The 20,790-nt window shown below is 36.8% G+C and overlaps 1 protein-coding gene across 2 annotated transcripts; it reads left to right on the forward strand.

Annotated features, from left to right (window-relative positions):
• Positions 1-5,578: 5,578 nt before the first annotated feature.
• Positions 5,579-19,481, forward strand: LOC132065392 (vacuolar protein sorting-associated protein 41 homolog). Of its 2 annotated transcripts, XM_059458782.1 has the most exons (20): positions 5,579-5,949; positions 9,357-9,626; positions 9,735-9,914; positions 10,128-10,388; positions 10,769-10,847; positions 11,213-11,374; positions 11,495-11,585; positions 12,694-12,796; positions 15,232-15,335; positions 15,415-15,508; positions 15,634-15,789; positions 15,878-15,940; positions 16,048-16,113; positions 16,430-16,630; positions 17,708-17,785; positions 17,873-17,992; positions 18,080-18,160; positions 18,271-18,356; positions 18,563-18,644; positions 18,751-19,481. In XM_059458782.1, the coding sequence occupies exons 1-20, from the start codon at positions 5,698-5,700 to the stop codon at positions 19,195-19,197; spliced, it is 2,976 nt and encodes a 991-aa protein (XP_059314765.1). In that variant the 5' UTR covers positions 5,579-5,697; the 3' UTR covers positions 19,198-19,481. The 2 variants fall into 2 exon arrangements, with proteins under 2 accessions (XP_059314765.1, XP_059314766.1); XM_059458783.1 differs by lacking the exon at positions 10,769-10,847 and having other exon boundaries at positions 5,581-5,949; positions 11,242-11,374.
• Positions 19,482-20,790: the final 1,309 nt, after the last annotated feature.

Raw genomic sequence — 20,790 nt, forward strand, 5'->3', positions numbered from 1 at the left:
ATTAAATGATTAACTACTTAAATCATTTAAATTACTCAAACCCTCATGGATTTAAAAGGGAATAAAATATTTGCAAAATTTTGATTTCTTGATAATTCTAGATAGTTAAATAAATGAAAACCCCTTTTCTTTTCCTCTCCTTTTAATTAATTAATTTATTTTGACAAAATCTCATAAAATATCCTAACAGTACCTTAATTTCTAAATAAATTTATGATGCATGGAAATCCCTTTTATTAATTTAAGAGAAAGAAATATTGACCTGGACAATTCATAAAAATCATTTAAGGTTTTCAAAAAGCCCAATTCGTTTTATTTATTATCCGGGGACTTTAAGTGTTTGAAATAAATTATGGGAGGTCAAAAATTAGGTGTCAACAAGTACTGAAACTGAAACTGAACTAAACAGGAAAGCAAGAGTCTGAAGTACTCCCTGTTCTGAATGAAGAATCACCTGTAAAACTGTAAATATAACTATGGCCTAGGGCCCAAAAATACAGATACAGATGTTCAACATCAACAATTTACAAGACTGAGACTGGCTATAGCTGATAGCATGATAGCTGGTTCTGATTATGGAATTCAAGCAAATAACTGATTAAACTCTGACGGAGACTCATGTGATGTCAATACACAAATCTATAATAATTACGTGCTGAGTTCATCATATTCAAAATGATTACCACGAACGAATTATGAAACTATAACCTTAGAAGATAGCAGTCCTACAACTATTCAAAAAACTAGGGTTAAACTATATTCTGAGTCAAATTACTGATAAACATGTAGAATGAGGCGTAGGGAGAATCATAAACGTTCCCTAACGTAGATAGTTAGCCTCACATACCTTAGCTGCTTCACAATCCACAATAAAAGTCTGAATCTTTGAGAAGAATCCCAAAAGCTTGTGTCTCAAACCTTGAATATGGGTTTTCTTGAAAACCCTAGGTTAAGAACAATGATTTCTCATTTAATATTCATGAATATATGTTGGAATTCACTTGGAATGATTAGAATAGACTTACCTTGGTGTATTCTAATGGTAGGGAGAGAAGAACTTCGTACTAGGGCTTGAAGAATGTGAAAAACTGATTTTTAGAAGCTAAGTGTTGTATTTATATAAGTCCTGGCTCGTCCCCAGGCCTTGCTTTGGAGAATTTAGACACGCCAAGCCATCTGGGGCACCATAAACCAGTAAAGTAAGGCCAAAGGTGAGGATTTTGGCGAGCCTGACTTTCTCGACTTGTCTGCCTTCCTCGCCTCGCTAGGATTTTGGCGAGCCCGGATTGCTCTCAGTAAAACGGCCATAACTTTTTGTAGAGTTGTCCGTTTAACCTCCATAATATACCGTTGGAAAGGTATTTCAAAGGCTAAAACTTTCATGTTTTACATTTTCTCAAATTCTTAATAGATTTTCATTAAATCGGGCCGGAAGTCAGACCTACCGAAAACTTAGCCGATTCTATCGAATCTGAGCACCCCTCTATTAGTCATTTTGAGACGATCATATCTCCTTGATCCGGACTTCGATTGGCCTGATCCTTATATGCCTGGAAAGGTATTTCTATGTACTACAACTTTAATTGAGGAACCTTTTCCAAATTCCCAACAAATCAAGGTGTTATGGTTGCCCGAAGTAGGCCCCTCAGCTACTTTTGCAAAACGTTCAAACCTTCAAATTTCCTCTGAAACTCTAACGATACGAGTCTAACCTTTATTTTAAGATACGGGGTGTTACATATACCAACATACCTCTACAAAGGGAGTCACAAGCACCATAATAAGCACATGAACATACTCAACATATAGACATTCTCTACTTTGCACAATGATGGAATACTACCAAGTTACATACCTGACGAAGGGAACAAGTGAGGATATCTCTTCTTCATATCTTCTTCGGCTTCCCAAGTTGCTTCTTCGGTGTTTTGACTCCACCGTAGTACTTTAATTGAAGCTACCTCTTTATTTTTGAGCTTACGGATCTGACGGTCTAAAATCTACACTGGGACCTCTTCATAGGATAAGTCTGCATTCACTTCAACCGTTTCTGTTGGAACTATCTGGTCCGATTCATGAACACACTTCCTCAACATTGACACATGGAACACCGGATGCACTGATTCCATCTGTGAAGGTAACTCTATCTTGTAGGCTACCTTACCAATTCTTTTCAACACCTTATAAGGTCCAACATACCTTGGACTCAACTTGCCCTTCTTTCCGAACCTCATGACACCTTTCATTGTTAACACCGTGAGAAACACAAAATCTCCTTCTTTGAACTCTAAATCTCTTTTCCTCCTATCTGCATAAGACTTTTGACGACTGCGAGCTGTTTCTAACCTTTCGTGAATTTTCTTCACCTTCCCCGTAGTATCAACTACCAGGTCTGGGCCTATCAGCTGATGTTCTCCTACCTTAAACAACCCGACTGGAGAACGACATTACCTTTCATATAAGGCTTCTAATAAAGCCATCTGAATCTTTGGAATAATAACAGTTGTTATAGGCGAACTCTTTAAGAGGAAAATGTTCACCCCAATTGCCTTTGAAATCAATAGCACATGCCCTCAACATATCCTCTAAGGTCTGAATAGTGCTTTATGCTTGCCCGTTCATTTTCGGGTGAAATGCTTTGCTCAACTTGCCTTTTGTGTTGTTTCATGTGATCCGACCGACTTAATTGTATATATTTACTGAATTTTTGCTATTTGTCTTACTTGATTAGAGGTTTGGGCTGGATCCATCATAGATAACATGTGTTGATGTGTGGGTGGGAACAGGTTTATCTGCTGGAAGCTCCGTGCATCTATTTAGAAGTCCGTTGTTAGCGCTGCTTGTGTATTTATTTAAGAGAAGTCTTCATTGATACTCTAGAGGGGTTCAAGGAAGGATTTCCTTCATAGTCAATTTTTACCTTCTTTTGTTACCTGAATTCATTATACCCCAGTTAGCCCCTATGATCCTTTAACCTTTTCTTTGGCAGCCCATAGTTTAGGCATTCACCTTTCTTTTCTATGGTATTGATGTTTGGTCAAAAATGTTATAGTAGAACACTTGAAGTTTTATTTTCTATATGATTGGATTAAATGTGTTGATATAAAGTTGAAATTGGAAGAAAAGGGTGATGGTTTAAATCGTTGCAAAGTTGAAGTAATTGGTTATTAGTGCATTCGTTATGTTATGAAATTGAAAAATATTTTCTAGTTGGGATGTGAAAACAAAGAAAAGAAATTTCACTTGTAAAGTTCAATTAGAAAAAAAGGGAAAAGTTCCAAAAAAAGCAATTCTAATCCCTTCTAGTTGGTTTGCAAAAAATTGGTGCTTAAATCAAAAGAAAAGTGGTTAATTTGGAGGTCATGTGTTTGTGATAAAGGTAGTGAAGAAATTGAGGATTTGTGCTTAAGTTGATGGACTTGGTCAATGGAGGAATGAGTTCTTTGAATCGTTTGAAGATGCTTTTTTAAAGTGCTTAGGGAATGTAGTCACTATTTGTTAGCCAAATTATCCTACCCGTCCCTTAGCCAAAATATAAAAAAGTCCTGAGCTCCCCCCTAGAAGGAGTTGTAAAGTAGCGTATACACTATGTTCTAACTCTGGTATGACTATTCGCATGTATGTCGAGATTTTGTGAGTGTTCGAGCGCACCTATAAAAGCTTCGTCCCTATAGTGGCCAATGGTGGCTAGAGTGTGGAAGATGGGGACAAGTCGAATTTCAAGCCAATCAAAGACCGCCGATAAGATTCCAGAAAAGTCCGTGTGCTAATGACCATCGAAAGTGCCAAAAATCATGAATTTGGGTTTCCGAGCGTAGAAACATAAAAATAAACGACGTGGACTAAGATGAAATCATGGCTATCAATCACTAGCCCGTTTGTGATGGACCGATCGAATTTCAAGCCAATCAAAGACCGTCGATATGATTCCAAAAAATCTATGTGCTAATACACATCGAAAGTGCCAAAAATCGTGAAATTGGGTTTCCGGGCTCAAAAATGCAAAAATAAGCAACGTGGACCAAGACGAAGTCATGACTAGTAATCACTAGCCTGTTTGTGATGGACTGATCGAATTTCAATCCAATCAAAGATCGTTGATATGATTCCGGAAAATCCCTGAGCATTAACCCATCGAAAGTGCCAAAAATCATGAATTTGGGTTTCCGTGCTCAGAAATGCAAAAATAAGCGACCTGGACCAAGATGAAATCATGGCTATCAATCACTAGCCTGTTTGTGATGGACCGGTCAAATTTCAGGCCAACTAGGGACCGACAATAGCATTCCGGAAAATCTGTGTGCTAATACCCATCAAAATTGCCAAAATCATGAATTTGGTTTTCTGGGCCCAGAAACGTAAAAATAAGCCACGTGGACCAAGACAAAGTCATGGCTATCAATCACTAGCATGTTTGTGATGGACCAGTCGAATTTCAAGCCAATCAAAGACCGTCGATATGATTCCGGAAAACTCGTGTGCTAATACCTATCGAAAGTGCCAAAAATCATGAATTTGAGTTTCCGGGCTCAGAAACGCAAAAATAAGCAACGTGGACCAAGACAAAGTCATGGCTAACAATCACTAGCCTATTTATGATGGACCTAGGGGTGGGCATGGTACGGTATTTGAATCTTCGGTTTGGTAATTTGGATTTTTGGTATCTAAAAATATTATACCATTACCATACCAAATTAATTCAGTACGGTTCAGTATTTTTAAGTTCGGATTCGGTATTTTTCGGTACGATAATTCGGTAACCATAGTTTGTTCGACTCTGACTTACATATATACATATAATAGAGAATTATGATTTCGGCTATTCAAGAACCGTCTCAATTATGTCATACTAACACCTTAGATGTGTAAAAGTATTCATATAAAGTACAAGCAATGCCCTTCGTCAATACTTCTTCTTAACCCTTCCATTTGTTTTCTAGCAAATGCTCTCTATGAATGTGATTCGCTTTGAATTTCGATAGTCAAACAATTTAATTTTAACCTTAAATTTACACATGAAATCTTTTAAATATTCTGAAATACGTAAAAAATACTACTCCCTCCATTCATTTTTACTTGTCCACTATTCCAAAAAAAGATTTTCACTTTTACTTGTCCACTTTCACATATCAAGAGAAAAATAATTTTCCCAACTTCATTCTAAGTCATTTTCCCAACTTCAATACAATTATACACCAATCAATATGAGTATTATAATAAAATACATAATTCATTCATTAATTCTTAAATAGCGTGCAAAGTCAAAAGTGGACAAATAAAAGTGAACGGAGGGAGTATAAGTCACAATAATTGACAATTTATATATTTAAAAGATATATGTAAAATTACCGTTCAAGAAAAGACTTGTTTGAATCTCAAAACCTGAAAGGTGCCATATAAATATATATAAATTATAACAAAAGGAATAATAAATAGTCTTTCCATCCTAATTTATGTGACATCTTTCATTATTAGCCTGTCCAAAAACAAAAAAAAAATACTCCCATCATATTTCTATTAGAAACTATTTTAATCACACAAATATTAAAAAAAAAAAAAAATCTTTCTTAACGTGCCACATAATTAAGACGAAGGGACCCCTAATTACTAATTAATCAACTGTTTAACAGGCAAAAGGTTATAAAAGCACCTCAACTCCAAAAAAAAGTAGTTAACCTTTACAGATCTCCGGTCAGGATGTCACGTAAGTTATCTGATAACGGAATCGACGGTGACGATGAAAGATACGAATATTCCGAAGAATATTCCGATGAAGAAGAAATAGAAGAAGATGAATATGAACCAAGACTCAAGTATCAACGGATGGGAGGCAGTGTACAATCGCTTCTATCAAGTGATGCTGCCACGTGTATTGCTGTTGCTGAACGAATGATTGCACTTGGTACTTACGGTGGAGCCGTTCACATTCTAGATTTCCTTGGCAATCAAGTAATGACTTTTTTTTCTTTTTTCTTTACATAGTTCAAGCCCCTTAAACTTGCCATAATATTTCATTGGCATAATATACAAACGAGCCCTTCAACTTTAGGTGTGTACAAGTAGACACCTCAACTTGTCACTATTTTGTTAGTTAAACACTTTAATTTACAAAATGATCATCGAGAGACCTCAAATTGTATAAGTACACCTCGAAAAGTTATGTGCTACGTCAACATTTGTGATTACGTGTTTAATTTTATACAAGTTGAGATGCCTACTTGTGCACACCCAAAGTGAGAGGATATATTTGCCAGTTGAGGCTAAGTTTGAGGGCCTATTTATGTATTATGCCTATTTCATTTAGACACTCGAACGTAAACTTGTTTCAATTGAACACTCAATTCTTAAAGTAAGCATTTGGCTATAGAAACCAAACATTTTTCACTTTATTTGGGATTTTTGAAGTTGAAGTTTGTGTTTGGTTATAGTTTTTGCACGGAACATTTGGTTTGGTTGTTTGAATGTATTGAAAGTGAAAAAAAAAAAAAAAGTGAAAACAAGGTTTTAGGTGTTTTCCAAATTCCAATACAACTTCAAATTGTATTTGGAATTTTTATGGCCAAAAGCTGATTTTCAAATAAACTGAAAAAATTCTCCGGAAAAAAAGTGAATAATTCTCGGCCAAACGGCTCCTTAATAAAGTGTTTCAACTAGACATTTTCGGTTCAAATTCTTAGAGTTTTTTTTTTTTTTTTTTTTTTTTTGCATGTGTTTTCATTCGTCTATTAGTTAGTTAAGTTATTCGGATAAATTATGTTGATCTTCTTTAAGTATACACATCAACGTCAAGTAGAAAAAGCTTAGAATTTTACAGCTTATTGAGGCGAATGGCGAATGCGTATAATTAAAGGAGATAGACATATTTTATGTACTTAACTTCACTACGTAATAGACGAATGAAAACACACACGCGAAAAAAGTTTCACACTTCTTTCTTTTTGCATTGAGTTTTTGTTCATATGTTGTGAATTCGTGACTGATGTTTATGTTACTGTTGTGATATTGTTTAAATTTTTCGTGAATTTAGCTGGAAAATAGTGATTAGGTAATGATTTTTTCCTTTTTTCTTTTGGTTTAACACATAGCTAGCCTCTTAAACTTGAAAGGATATTCCATTTAGACACTCGAAATAGGTCTTGTTCCAATTGAACACCTCAACTCTTAATAAGTGTTTCAATTAGACATTTTATTTTCAAATTTTTAGATTGTTTTTTTTTTTTTTTTTTTTTTTTTTTTTTGCGTGTGTTTCCATTCTTCTTATAGGTAGTTAAGTTAATCACATAAAATATGCCCATCCCCTTTAGTTATATGCATCAACCTGAAATAGAAAAAGCTTAGGATTTTACGGCTTATTGAGGCGAATGCGTATAATTAAAGGAGATAGACATATTTTATGTGCTTAACTTCGCTATGAAATAGACAAATGAAAACACGCAGGCAAAATAAGTTTCAAAATTTGAACCGAAAGTATCTAATTGGAACACCTTATTAGGAATTGAGGTGTTCAATTGGAACAAGACTTAGTTTGAGTGTCTAAATGGAATATCCTGACAAGTTTAAGGGGCTACCTATGTATTTAAGTCTTTTCTTTTTTCACACGTCTTTCTTTTTGCATTGATTTTTTGTTCATATGTTGTGAATTCGTGACTGATGTTTATGTTACTGTTGTGATATTGTTTACAATTTTCGTGAATTTGGCTGGAAAAGAGTGATCAGTAGTCAAATTCCCTTTTAACATCAATGCTTTGTCAATTGTAGCTCTCCTTTTATTGTTTGTTTGATTTTTTTTTATTAGAGTAGCTTGTGGACGAGGCAAAATTTACCTACTCCAATTTTTAGAGGTTATGTTTTACTTGAGAAATATGAGCAGATAGATGCCATTTCAATAGCTAAACCTTTAAAATTTCTTTTCTTTTTAGTTTAAATGAATTCTAGTGATGTGTGAGGCCCGTCAATTTTGTGATACGCCTGAGGCTGGAATATACTAACAAAATGGTTTACTCTTTTAGTCTGCAATACTGCCAGCCTTGTCTGTAGTTTTACGACTCAGATTTTTAACCTGGAAAGATGATTCTTAAAGTAGTCATGAAGATGAATCCAGCAAAACTGCAGACATTTATGGAGAAAGTATTATGGGGGCTTGCTGTGCAGCTGAAAGATAGTTTTAACAACTTTGTAGTTACTGGAGAGGGGCTTAGATATTTGCTTCTTTGTACTAGTCGGAGACAAATTTCTGTTGTTTGGGTTTTCTGGTTTAATCTAGAGAAGCAGCCAACTTCTTCATCAGAAAAATATAGAAGCAGCCAACTTAGAGAGAGGAGTATCAGTGCTTTCATGAACCTGTAGTCCATTCTAATCCCTATTTTAGGCAAGGTAGAAAGCTTAGTTAAACACATAGAATAAAGTATGTAGAAATAAAGCTTGCCATAAAAGGTATGAGGGTTGAAAAGCTTGTAGTCTAGATGTGTAAATATAGACAACTTATTTTCCTTGATCTCCATATCTAAATGTTAGAAAAGCATTTGGTGTAGTAGTGCAAACATGTCTATTGTATTAATCAGTAAAAGGGTGTGGCCTGTTGGGAATCTAGAGCATCTATACTTATTTACTATTGATTTAAAACAGGCCAATCTGTGTGTCGTCTGCATCCTGAGAAAAGGTTGGCATACAGATTATGCCAATATTGCATTGCATTTTATCTAACATTAATGTATCGCCCTAGTGATACTTATCATATCCACTTTGTATATTCCCATGTTCCACCCCAACATATCAAAATTGGCAGAAAGCCATTACCATCCTGGTTAAAAGTGAAATGATTTTCTTTTTTCTGCTCAGATCTTTGTCATTTTGCCCAAGGGAAAGTATATCTTATTCTTCTTGATGAGCCTGATTAAGGAAAAAACTATCTTATTTTATTTTTAGGACAAACTTTTTGTTCTGCAATCATTTGGTTATGGGTAACTGTTTCCGGACGACTATCCACTACTCAGTGCAATGATCTATTCACTGCATATTGCTTGGTTTTCCTATTTGTTGGAGTATGGTAAGATCATTGATGTAACATTTTGAAGTCACATAGTTTGGAAAAAATAATGGATTTTTTTTAAAAAAAAAATTGCATCTTCTCGCCAACTGGTTAAGAGGAGTAAATCTTTAGGTTTGCATGTTGCAGTCAAATAGGACTGTGTTACTTCAGTTTGATAATCAAAGCTCTTGTTGAAAAAAGCATAGTTTAGGATCTCATGTTTCTCTAAACTCTAACCATAGAAAGGATCTTGCTCGTTGGTTTGAGTTTTCCTAATCAAGAAGTCACTTGGTCTTTACTTAAATATTAGAAGTTTTGTCTGCCATAGGTTAAAGAGTTTGCTGCGCACACTGCTGCAGTCAACGATCTCTGCTTTGACGCAGAAGGTGAATACATTGGAAGCTGTTCTGATGATGGATCTGTCGTAATAAATAGTCTTTTTACTAATGAGAGGATGAAATTTGAGTATCATCGACCTATGAAGGCCATTGCTTTAGACCCAGATTATGTGAGAAAATCTTCCAGAAGATTTGTGACTGGTGGTTTAGCTGGTAATTTGTATCTTAATGCGAAGAAGTGGATGGGCTATCGGGACCAGGTTTGGCCTTTTCCCATAGTCTTAAGTGCATTTACCTCTTCTCATTGAGGGAACATGAAAAGATTTGGGGCAACTCCTGATTGGTATTCATGCGGTTCTCTTTGGCAGGTTCTGCACTCTGGTGAAGGTCCAATTCATGCAGTGAAGTGGCGGACTAATCTCATTGCCTGGGCGAATGATGCAGGAGTTAAAGTTTATGATGCTGCCAATGATCAGCGCATAACTTTCATTGAACGACCTCGTGGAAGTCCACACCCTGAACTTCTGGTCCCTCATATAGTTTGGCAGGTAGGTTTCAAGGCTGTTTCAGAAATCTGTATCCACGGCTTGTAGTTTTTATGAGACATTTGTATGCAATGTAAGACTGCCGTCTTGTTTTCGATTTCCCCACCATATTTTGCAAGTGAAACCATAATCGTCTCTTTTCTGTCTCAGTTGTTGTGTTTGTTGGTTACTTTTAAGTATTCTGGACAATTCTCATTATTTTACCTTCACATTCAGGATGACACTCTTTTGGTCATTGGATGGGGCACCTCTGTGAAAATTGCATCAATAAAAACAATCCAGAACAAAGGCGTGAATGGGTCATACAAGTATATAACCATGTCTAGTCTGAATGAGGTGGATATTGTGTCATCCTTTCAAACCAGCTATTTCATTTCAGGACTTGCTCCTTTTGGTGATTCTTTGGTTATTCTAGCTTATATTCCTGCCGAAGAAGATAGAGAGAAGGACTTCAGCAGCACTATTCCTTCAAGACAGGTATCTGCTTCCTTCTTAGTGTGTTTGAGCCTTAATGTTTTATAAATGAGTTATTTTCTTGCTATGCTTCACTTCTATGGATGTTTACTTAGTTTGAGGGACTTTGTTGTTATTTGATGCCAACCCTTGACTTCAAATGGTTGTGCTCTAGTGAAAGTACATTGGTATTATAGTGATCACTACATGTCTATGTGGCCTTGTAAAGTTTTGGATTAACATTTGTATACTGCTCTGGATTTTCCACGTCACATGACTTCCCTCAACTTTCGGGATATTCTCAAAGCTTTATTCCATTTATGGCCTTGGTTGACCGTTAACATTTTTACCCAAGCTGCCTATTCTTGTTCTTGTGATAATTACAACAATTCCTATTACTTCAGATTTTAAACCTAAGAAGGACCAAAGATATGAAGAGGGTTATCTTCGGGGGGCATGTAGGGATGGCAAAGCGGTCATCTGGTAAGAACACTAATTTAGTCTTATGCGAATGAGTTAGTGAGGGGATTGTGTTTGTATGCGATCTGTTGATCTGGGTAAAAAAAAATTGAATGGTTTCTATGATGCATAAATTGGAGAGGGTTATGTGCTTAAGTTACAAGTAGAGGTGTATTTAATTCTAGCCTTGTAAGTTTTGGCCATCTCAAATGCCATGTTCCCTGTAGATTTCTAACGGATGAATTATATTATATTTGGTTGCCCCCACCATATGACATTAATGGCATAAGACTCTTTGCTTCTCTGTAGGACGTTCTCCTAAACTTTCGTTTGTTACCCACCAAATCCTACTGATATCCGTGTTGTTTAATAAGGGTAATTGGTGATAGTTGCTAGGATTTGTGAATTCATCCAACAGGGAAATGCTCAAAGACCAGAAGTGCGTGTTGTGACGTGGAATAATGATGAGCTGGCTACCGATGCTCTTCCTGTACATGGCTTTGAGCATTACAAGGCGAAAGATTATTCGCTTGCACATGCTCCATTTTCAGGTAATCCTTGAGTTTTTGTAAGTTTTTCATCCCTTTGCTTTTTCTTTCATCAATTTGTATTCATTTCGCTCACTTTTAGAGATTCTTTATGAGTTGATATAACATAACCAAATGATATAGGTAGCAGCTATGCGGGGGGTCAGTGGGCTGCTGGTGATGAGCCCTTGTACTACGTTGTGTCCCCAAAAGATGTGATTATTGCGAAGCCCAGGTTGGTAAAACTCTTTTTAATTGTTTAATGTGTCAATTCCTATGTGATTATGCATATATGCACCGAGCAAATTGAGGTTCTTATAAAAGAAATGGACCTTGGCCTAACTCAACCCCAAAAGTTAGCTCAACAGGGGAGGATCGCCCAAGACAAATTTGCTTGTGATTTCAGGAAGGCATCCAAGTAACACCAAATACTTTAGTAATTCAAGATCCCCATCTTATTTCATAATAGTGGTGCAGAGGCGTAAAGCAGAGAGAAATTTATAAATAAACAAGATTAGCCGCATATTGAACCAAATAAGGAGGGAGGGAGGTGGTTTGGGAAAGACTAGTGAAGGATGAGGAGGAGGAGGAGGAGGAGGGAGAAGGGGAAGGGGAAGGGGAAGGGGAAGGGGAAGAAGCCAGCTTGAACTTAAGACAGAGAAGCAGAGGAGCGGAACAAGATAACGTGAACCCAGAAGCATGGTAGCAGCCAAACAGTTTGGGAAAGACTAGTGAAGGATGGGGAGGAGGGACAAGGGGAAGGGGAAGGGAAAGGGGAAGAGGAAGAAGCCAGCTTGAACTTATGACAGAGAAGCAGAGGAGTAGAAGAAGATAACGTGAACCCAGAAGCATGGTAGCAGCCAAGCAGAAAAATAGGGAAAACTCACTGAAGAGAAGAGGAAGAGAAAAATCTGATTTAACCATCTACAGTAGCCAAAAAAGGTTTCATTTGGTGTGAAAATGTAGGACATACTTTTTCATCAAGTGTGGGAATATAGGACATTCCTGCAAAATGGAGGATACACTTGCTCAGAAATTAAAACTAAAAAATAAAAAAATACACAAATTATAAAAATGTGTTACACATGTCTAGGCATGTCCATGTCCTTAAACTGTGTGACCCCATTAAGGACTTGGTGTAAAAGAAAATAACTCAATAACTATGTCTCTTGTCAACGGTCTTGAAAGCCCATTCAAGTAATGTCTATCCAAAGAATTTTATTTTAACAATCAAAAAGCATCTATCTATCCAAAGAATGACATTCCCTTCTGTTTAGATACAGGAATGCTGATTGGAAGAATTTGTTAATTTAATTTCATATTTATTCTATGGTGATTGTTAGGGACACAGAAGATCATATTAATTGGCTTCTCCAGCACGGATGGCATGAGAAAGCTTTAGAAGCAGTTGAGGCTAATAAGGGAAGGAGTGAGCTCGTTGATGAGGTACTTTATTGAATGTAGTTTATCTTGATTTTTGCATCAAACCACTATAATTTTCATATCAGTTCAGCTTAATAGAGATCAATTTGTTGCAATGATGCTCAACAACTTCTATATGTGTCTTTTATATGTAAAGGATGGGGAAGGACTAAAGTGACACTTTCTTTGATCATGCCTTGCTTGCATTTCTATGTCATCTTAAAAATATTTCGACTTAACTTTCTATTTGATGTACTGACCTGCAGGCTATGTTATCACCCGGATTCTGTCCATTTGTTCTAATAAAAATCTTCTTGTCTTCTAAGTGCTTCGGAGCCTAATAAAAGAACTCGCATTTACTTCTCATTTATATGCATATCTCATTTTCTAATTCTACATGAATAAGAAGCGTATGTAGACATAACCTTTTTTTTTTTTGGATAAGCGAGAAATACCGGGTGCTAGTGGCACAAGGTTCAAAATTTGGTGGCTTAATGGGCCAACCCCTCTATTCTTCTCTATTTAAACCCCAAGCTTTTGTCAGTGATCGGATTCGAACCTGTGACACGCACCTAATCCACACATCACGATCTGCACTGTTACAACTAGACGAAACCCCTGGGGGGTCTCAATTAGTCGGTAGTCGAAGGTTTAGACCAATCGCCGGCCATATGTATTATGAATAGACATTAAGTTTTTGTCTTTCTTAATTCACTAACAAAGTCGCTTCTTTGTTTCTGCAGTTTCCAACTGACAACTAGTCCAAGATGGTCAAATGTAGTTACCAGATGGTAGTTCCATGATTTTCCTCTGTAGTCAACACTCAAAACAGTTTGTTACTAATGGAGCTTTGCTCTGTTATTCCTTGCACGATTTTCATTTTATAGTTGTTAAGAATGTGTCTGCACTATCCAGTGGCATCTCTAGGACCATCTTTTCATATGTATGCTCTTTTCTTCAGTTCCCTTTTGCTCCCCTCTTCTTTTCCGTGTTACCGAGTAAATTTCTCCTTTTTTGCCTTCCAAAAGAATCCAGTACCTTAATGTGTTACTTTCAACTTTGCCGATAAATATTTCTCCCTCACTCAGAGAATGAGCGATGAAAGTCGCGGAAATGAGAATGCTGCGGTGGATGTGTGGGCACACTAGGAGAGATAGGATCAGGAATGAGGACATCCGGGACAAGGTGGGAGTGGCATCGGTGGGGACAAGATGCGGGAAGTCGAGGCCGAGATGGTTTGGGCATGTGACGAGGGAGAGACATAGATGCCCAGCGCGGAGGTGTGAGAGGTTGGCTATGGACGGTTTAAGAGAGGTAGAGGAAGGCCAAAGAAATATTGGGGAGAGGTGATTAGTGACATGGCGCATTTCGGATTACCGAGGACATGACCTTAGATAGGAGGTTGTGGAGGCCCGGGACAGGATAGAAGGCTAGTAGGTAGTCTCGCTTTTCTGTCGCACTAGTAGGCATGGTGTTGCTCTACTTTTTATTGCCCTTTGTTTCCTGCTTTTATGTGTTGGGTCTTGTCTCTCCATGCTGTTTTATCATGACTTCTTTGCCCTTTTTATTTCTCATTTTCGCATTGCTTTGATTTGCTTGTCGGTATCTGACTTTTCCCCCCCCCCTTGTTTTCTTGTTTTTTTTGAGCCGAGGGTCTTTCGGAAATGCCCCCCCTACCTTCCAAGGTGGGGGTAAGGTCTGCGTACATTTAACCCTCCCCCAGACCCCACACTGTGGGATTCAACTGGGTATGTTGTTGTTGTTGTTGTCAGAGAATGAGCGACACTAAGTTCAGGTTGAATAATGGTCCTTTCTTGACTTTACTGATGCCTCTTAAATGGCATTGCTAAATGCTCAAAGAAAATTGCGCCAAGGTTGAGATTAATGATAGGCTCCCAAAAGGTTCCTGGTGTGCTTGGACCAAGTTCAGTAGATTAGCTTTGGAAAAATTAAGCTCTTTTACACCTCCATTACATTGCAGTACCTGATTCATTTATTATCTAACCCAACTTCTGTGCCACGTTTGGTTGGGCCGTTGTTTCATATTTATGTCACATTGCAATAGCTAGTCTTCTGTGTTTGAGATAATCTATTTTCCTTCTCTGATTTCTTAGAATTTCCCGGTTTTTCCCAGGATTTTTTTTTTTTTTTTTTTTTTTTTTTTGTGTGTCACACCATAAGTGCTCTGCAACTACTCTTATAAATAAGACAAGTTTCTAAATTATCGTATGGCTCCTTTATCTTCTATCCGTACCTGCCTGATGTTCTTAATGGTATATCTCCAATGTATTGGTGTCACAAATCTCTTTTTCTGAGCAGTATGTCTTACTATACATGGATAGTTTCCATAATTAGTTTATTCTTGATTGTTCTTTTTGATCATGCTTCTAAGATTTGGACATCCACTAATAAGATACTCATTAAAGCTTGTTTGTCACAAAATTGTCTACTCAAATCAGGTGGGTTCGAGATACCTTGATCATCTGATTGTGGAAAGGAAGTATGGCGAAGCGGCATCTTTATGTCCAAAATTGTTGCGAGGATCAGCTTCCGCATGGGAAAGGTATAAATATCCTTAAAACGATGAAATCTCTAGGAAATATACTTTGTGTTATTGAAGTGCAACTGATTGTCTTTTCCAGGTGGGTTTTCCATTTTGCACATCTGCGTCAACTCCCCGTGTTGGTCCCATACATTCCAACAGAACATCCAAGATTACGTGATACAGCTTATGAGGTATGCACTGTCCTACTGTGCCTAGTAGTATCTTGAATGACTTCTTATGCACGCCTAAAGAGAGCCAACAATTGAATCATTCCTCATAAAAAAAGTCAACTACTAAATCATTTGTTGTAATTTAGGTAGCTCTTGTTGCTATGACAACAAATCCGTCTTTCCACAAGGATCTCTTATCAACTGTGAAATCATGGCCACCTGGCATTTATTCTACATCACCTGTTATATCAGCTATAGAATCTCAGCTTAATACTTCATCTATGACTGATCACCTCAAAGAGGTAAGTGCAAAGGAGTTCCTGTTCATCTCGTATGTTCTACAATGCCTTTTTTGGTTACATTTAATTATTGTGCCACTTTAACATGTAGGCTCTAGCAGAATTATATGTGATTGATGGACAACATGAAAAAGCTTTTGCTCTTTATGCGGATGTAAGTTCAGTGCTGCATCAACTTATTACCCTGAGACGAGGATGTTGATAATTTTGTGTTAAGAAGTTGACTTCTTTCACTCTTTGTTCGATTGTTTATGCTTCCAGCTTATGAAGCCGGACCTGTTTGACTTCATTGAAAAGCATAATTTGCATGACGCTGTGCGTGAAAAGGTATGACTGTACATTAGATTGGCTGGATTTATTATGTAACTAACTGTCCTATATGTTATATTGCGAAAGGTGTAATGCATCTCTAATGGAAAATAAAATCTTTATCGTTTTTCTTTTTCTGTTCTGTTTTTTCTTTAGTCAATTGATGTTTTACTATTTCTAGAAGGAAATAAATCCTGTTTTTGCCATCTTGATGTTCTGGAAACAAGAAGAGACTTTAAGAACATAATATTGGTCATAGGTTAGATAATATGGTCAGAGAATATGGTCCTATAACTGCTTCCCTTATGATTGTCTAATTGTCATGGACTGACAGGTTGTCCAACTAATGATGGTTGACAGCAAGCGTGCCGTACCTTTGTTGATCCAGCATAGGGACCTAATACACCCGCCTGAAGTGGTATCACAACTTATGGCTGCAAGGAATAAGTGTGACCATCGTTTCCTTTTGCATCTGTATCTTCATTCACTATTTGAGGTGAATCCTCATGCTGGACGGGAGTACCATGACATGCAGGTTTGTATAGAATCAGCCTGGGAGCGTTCTCTTTAAAGTTTATTTTGAGGTAATCTAGCTGAGCTGACATGGCAGTGCATCTTTTATGATGAGAATTATGTCCCTGCTCATGCTTCTTGGGCTAAATATTTTGGATTTGAATTGTAACTGAAGATATATGCAGTGTCTTTCTGTTCATGTTGGTGCCTGATCCCATTTTGTGCCACTTGACTATTTGTTAGCGCCATCTACAAGTTAACATTTCGATATGGTAACTCAAGGACACTAAGCCCTTTTCGAACTCTAAATTGGTAAGATGGGTCCACCCCAGTAAGAAGTTACTGTACCTATAGAAAAGTTAATGCATTACATTGATGTTATTGTTCAGCTATGTTGAACACAAAAATCTACACGTTCGTCGATAATTGTAAAATCTTCAATTACTCGAGAAAGAGCTGTTCCATTAACTAGCCCTGCCTAATGCTTATAAATTTCTTTATCCTGAAACAGCCTTTCTTCAGTGTTCCACATTTTAAGTCAAGTTTTTTTTTTTTTTTTTGTCCAAAGGTTGCATTGTTGATTGTACTTTCACTCATCTGTACACACAGTGGATTCAACAATTTCATGTCTTTACTTTTGGGAAGCTTAAGTATCTCCTATGTGAAATGGATCCTTCATTTGTCGGTACTCCATATGAATTATTCAAAATACACAAAAAGTTTAGAAACTACACATACGTCTCGAATACTTACCCGCTGGTGTCAAATAGTACCTATAGGTGAATCCATGAAACATAGAGTATCTCTAATTGATCAGGGTAAAAAACAAAAGTGGCTTTTTACATGTTCCATTGGACAAACATAGCATTCTACTAGCCTAGAAGATATAACTTTGGGAAGTTGCAAGACAAGTATTTCCTTATGCCTTAAGGTTTTTATGCCCCATATTTGTGGTCTTTTTGTCTTTTATGCCCATGCTTTCTAATCCATATGCATTTACTTGGTGTATGGATGCCTTTATTTGTTTATTTGATTCTTACATTTTGTGGATTCTATTTGTGTCCACTGATATAGTTTCTCCCTGCTTATGCTTTTATAGGTCGAGCTTTACGCTGACTATGATCCAAAGATGATGCTTCCCTTTCTCAGAAGTAGCCAGCATTATACACTTGAGAAGGTTCTTTGAATGAATGGGTGACAAGTCCCAGTCTTTGGCTTATTGTTCTTCTTATTGATCGTCCTTCTCTTGAATGAATTATGCTAGGCTTATGATATCTGCGTGAAGAGAGATTTATTAAAGGAGCAAGTTTTCATCCTCGGAAGAATGGGGAACGCAAAGCAGGCGCTTGCTGTTATCATAAATAGATTAGGAGACATAGAAGAGGTGAGTTCTTGCTGATTTTGTAGTCTTGATATTGTTTTTTCAAAATTTGGAGTTCAACAGACTAGCGTTATAACTACTCACGTGCAGGCCATAGAATTTGTAAGCATGCAACATGATGATGAACTATGGGATGAGCTGATTAAGCAAAGTCTTAATAAGCCCGAAATGGTAAAGCATCGTCTTCTTTTTTCCCTCTTCTTTAAAGCACACGAGAATGTATGAACATTGTTTTAATATTTGCTGTTTTGGGTTAAGTTGCCTTATTTTCTTATTTACAGGTTGGTGTATTGTTAGAGCATACTGTAGGGAATCTTGATCCCCTTTATATTGTAAATATGTTGCCCAATGGCTTGGAAATACCTCGGTAAGTTTGTCGATCAAGTAAACTCACATTTTCATAGGAATGACACTTAAACAAGATACATGAAGCTTTTTGCTTTTGTTCTTTTGGCATAAAATGCTTATATTGCTGGCAAGCCTTCTTGACTAGTGAAATAGGAGGAGGTAATCTAATTGGTGACCTGATATTGCTTTTCCATGAGCATCATAAGTTATTTATTTACATTGCAGTCTGAGGGACCGTCTGGTCAAAATTGTCACTGACTACAGAACAGAAACTTCTCTTAGACATGGTTGTAATGCCATACTCAAGGTACACTATTTATGAGCATACTTTCAACGGTATCTTATAGACGATTTGCATTTGCGTGCAAGTTATGATGAAAATAATTCCTTTGACGACTTGGTTTCACTGCCAGGCTGATTGTGTCAACCTGCTAGTCAAATACTACAAGGAAGCAAAGCGTGCAATATGTTTGAGTGAGGACGTCGATCAAGCACGGTCCCAAAGGAGTGAGCAGAGGTCTTCATATTTAGGAGAGAGAGTCATGAGTATGAAATCCATGGAGGTCAAGTCAAAAACCAGAGGTGGTGGAAGGTGTTGCATATGTTTTGATCCGTTTTCTCTACAGAACGTATCAATTATTGCCTTCTTTTGTTGTCATGCCTACCATACAACTTGTCTTATGGAGTCCACCATTTCCATTGGCAATAAAAAAGAGGGTGGTGCTGCTTCCAAGGGAAGTGCGTCATATTATGAATTTGATAATGGTACTGATGATGAAGAAGAAGACGATGATGATGAAGATGCTTCTTCAGGTACCCCTCGGATGCGTTGTATTTTGTGTACTACAGCTGCAGGTTGACTGTTTGTTTTGTTTTTTTGTGGTGTACCCTAGTTTTGCGTGGTGTGTGCATATATCATTAGCATGTGTTATTTATTAGATAGATAGATGCTGCTTTCTAATGTTCTATATCTGTATTTTAGGTATTCGTACTGTATTTATTGTTCGAGTCAAATTCTCTGCTATCCCTTCAATTATAGGGATGGCTTAACGCATAAAATTCTCCAGATTACTTGTACAATGTTGTTCTTTATGGAACTGTAACTCGCTGGTTTAATGATTCACAAAAAAAATTGCTTCGTTTTCTTCGTCTTCGTCTCCTCTCTTCCCTCTTTTCAATTATGAAGCAATCCATATCGATGAGAAAGCAGTACGAAAGCACAGTGCTAAGAGTAATGAAGTTGAATACCATAAATACTTAATAGCATTGATTTCCTACTTTTGATGTCCATTGTAGTAGTTATTATAACTTGTATGTATCAATCTAAAATACTGTACATGTAAATACACTCTTTTCGCTCCTTTTTCTATGTCTGTTCGAGAATATATGCTAATGTTTTGGAAAGTGGAGGTTCGCCTATTGTAACAAATAGACCCACGATATGGCCTATATATCCCGTAATATATATACATATCAGTCTGGACAAAATCCAAAACTGGTCCCTTGGGGTAGATTCAACTTAGTTTCTTAAATATTATGATCATTTAAGTTTGTCAAAAGCAAGCAGTTTTTGGTCTCCGTTAATTATTTAACATATCTGACTCTGCGAGCAAATTGTTTTGTTTGTCTTGATTGACAAAAATTAAAGACCAGCACAAAATTGGTCAGAAGTGCAAATGAGTACGGTGAATACGTATCAACCACCACGTGTCTATATAATATGGTCAAAATTAGAGGTGGTTAAGATGCACATTTCAATCCACCATTATAGTGACATGCACGTCCTTTTGTTTTTTTGTCAACGACCCCCGACTAGTATGGTAACCCAAGGGTATAGTTAAGTGAATTAATGGAATGAGAATGTACGTTACCCATGGTTAAATATTAAAGGTCTATGTACAAACAAATATAATGCATATATAGACTTAGGGTAAATGCCGGGTGCACGTACATCTTTAGCTCCCACTGGGGGGTCAACATAAGAAATTACTCTCTCCGTCCATTTTTCCTTGTCATACATACTAAAAATAGATGTTCACTTTTCTTGTCCTATTGGAAAATAAAGAGAGAATTTACCATTTCATGCTTATTTTACCCTTATTATTAATTATTGGGTTAGAACTTTAAGGAATTGTTAGTAGTTGCACAACTTTTAAAGTATTTTGATTGATTTCAATCTTTAGAAGACTTAGTAATAATTAAGGGTGATATAGTAAAATTATCATTTTATTTATGGCTCCTTTAATGAGGGTGTCAAGTCATTAAGAAAAAATGAAGTGTCATCCAATCATCAACATAAGTGTCATCCAATCATCAACTTGTTTTTACATTTGTATCTACCATTCAAACAATAGCAAGTCCAAACTGCGTGTAACTGTCATGAACCTTAATGATACCAGAATCATCAATTAAATAAAACTATTAATCAATCTAGACGGAACTAGGACCATGCA

The sequence above is a fragment of the Lycium ferocissimum genome, chromosome 7 (assembly GCF_029784015.1).
Source record: "Lycium ferocissimum isolate CSIRO_LF1 chromosome 7, AGI_CSIRO_Lferr_CH_V1, whole genome shotgun sequence".
NCBI classification, from domain to species: Eukaryota; Viridiplantae; Streptophyta; class Magnoliopsida; order Solanales; family Solanaceae; genus Lycium; species Lycium ferocissimum.

What these genes read in the sequence shown, in the direction of transcription:
- LOC132065392 (XM_059458782.1), top strand. Translation starts at nt 5,698, where the DNA reads ATGTCACGTAAGTTATCTGATAACGGAATCGACGGTGACGATGAAAGA. An exon ending in GGATGGGCTATCGGGACCAG is followed by an intron (nt 9,627 to 9,734) that starts GTTTGGCCTTTT and finishes TCTCTTTGGCAG; the next exon opens with GTTCTGCACTCTGGTGAAGG. An exon ending in GATTAGGAGACATAGAAGAG is followed by an intron (nt 17,993 to 18,079) that starts GTGAGTTCTTGC and finishes ACTCACGTGCAG; the next exon opens with GCCATAGAATTTGTAAGCAT.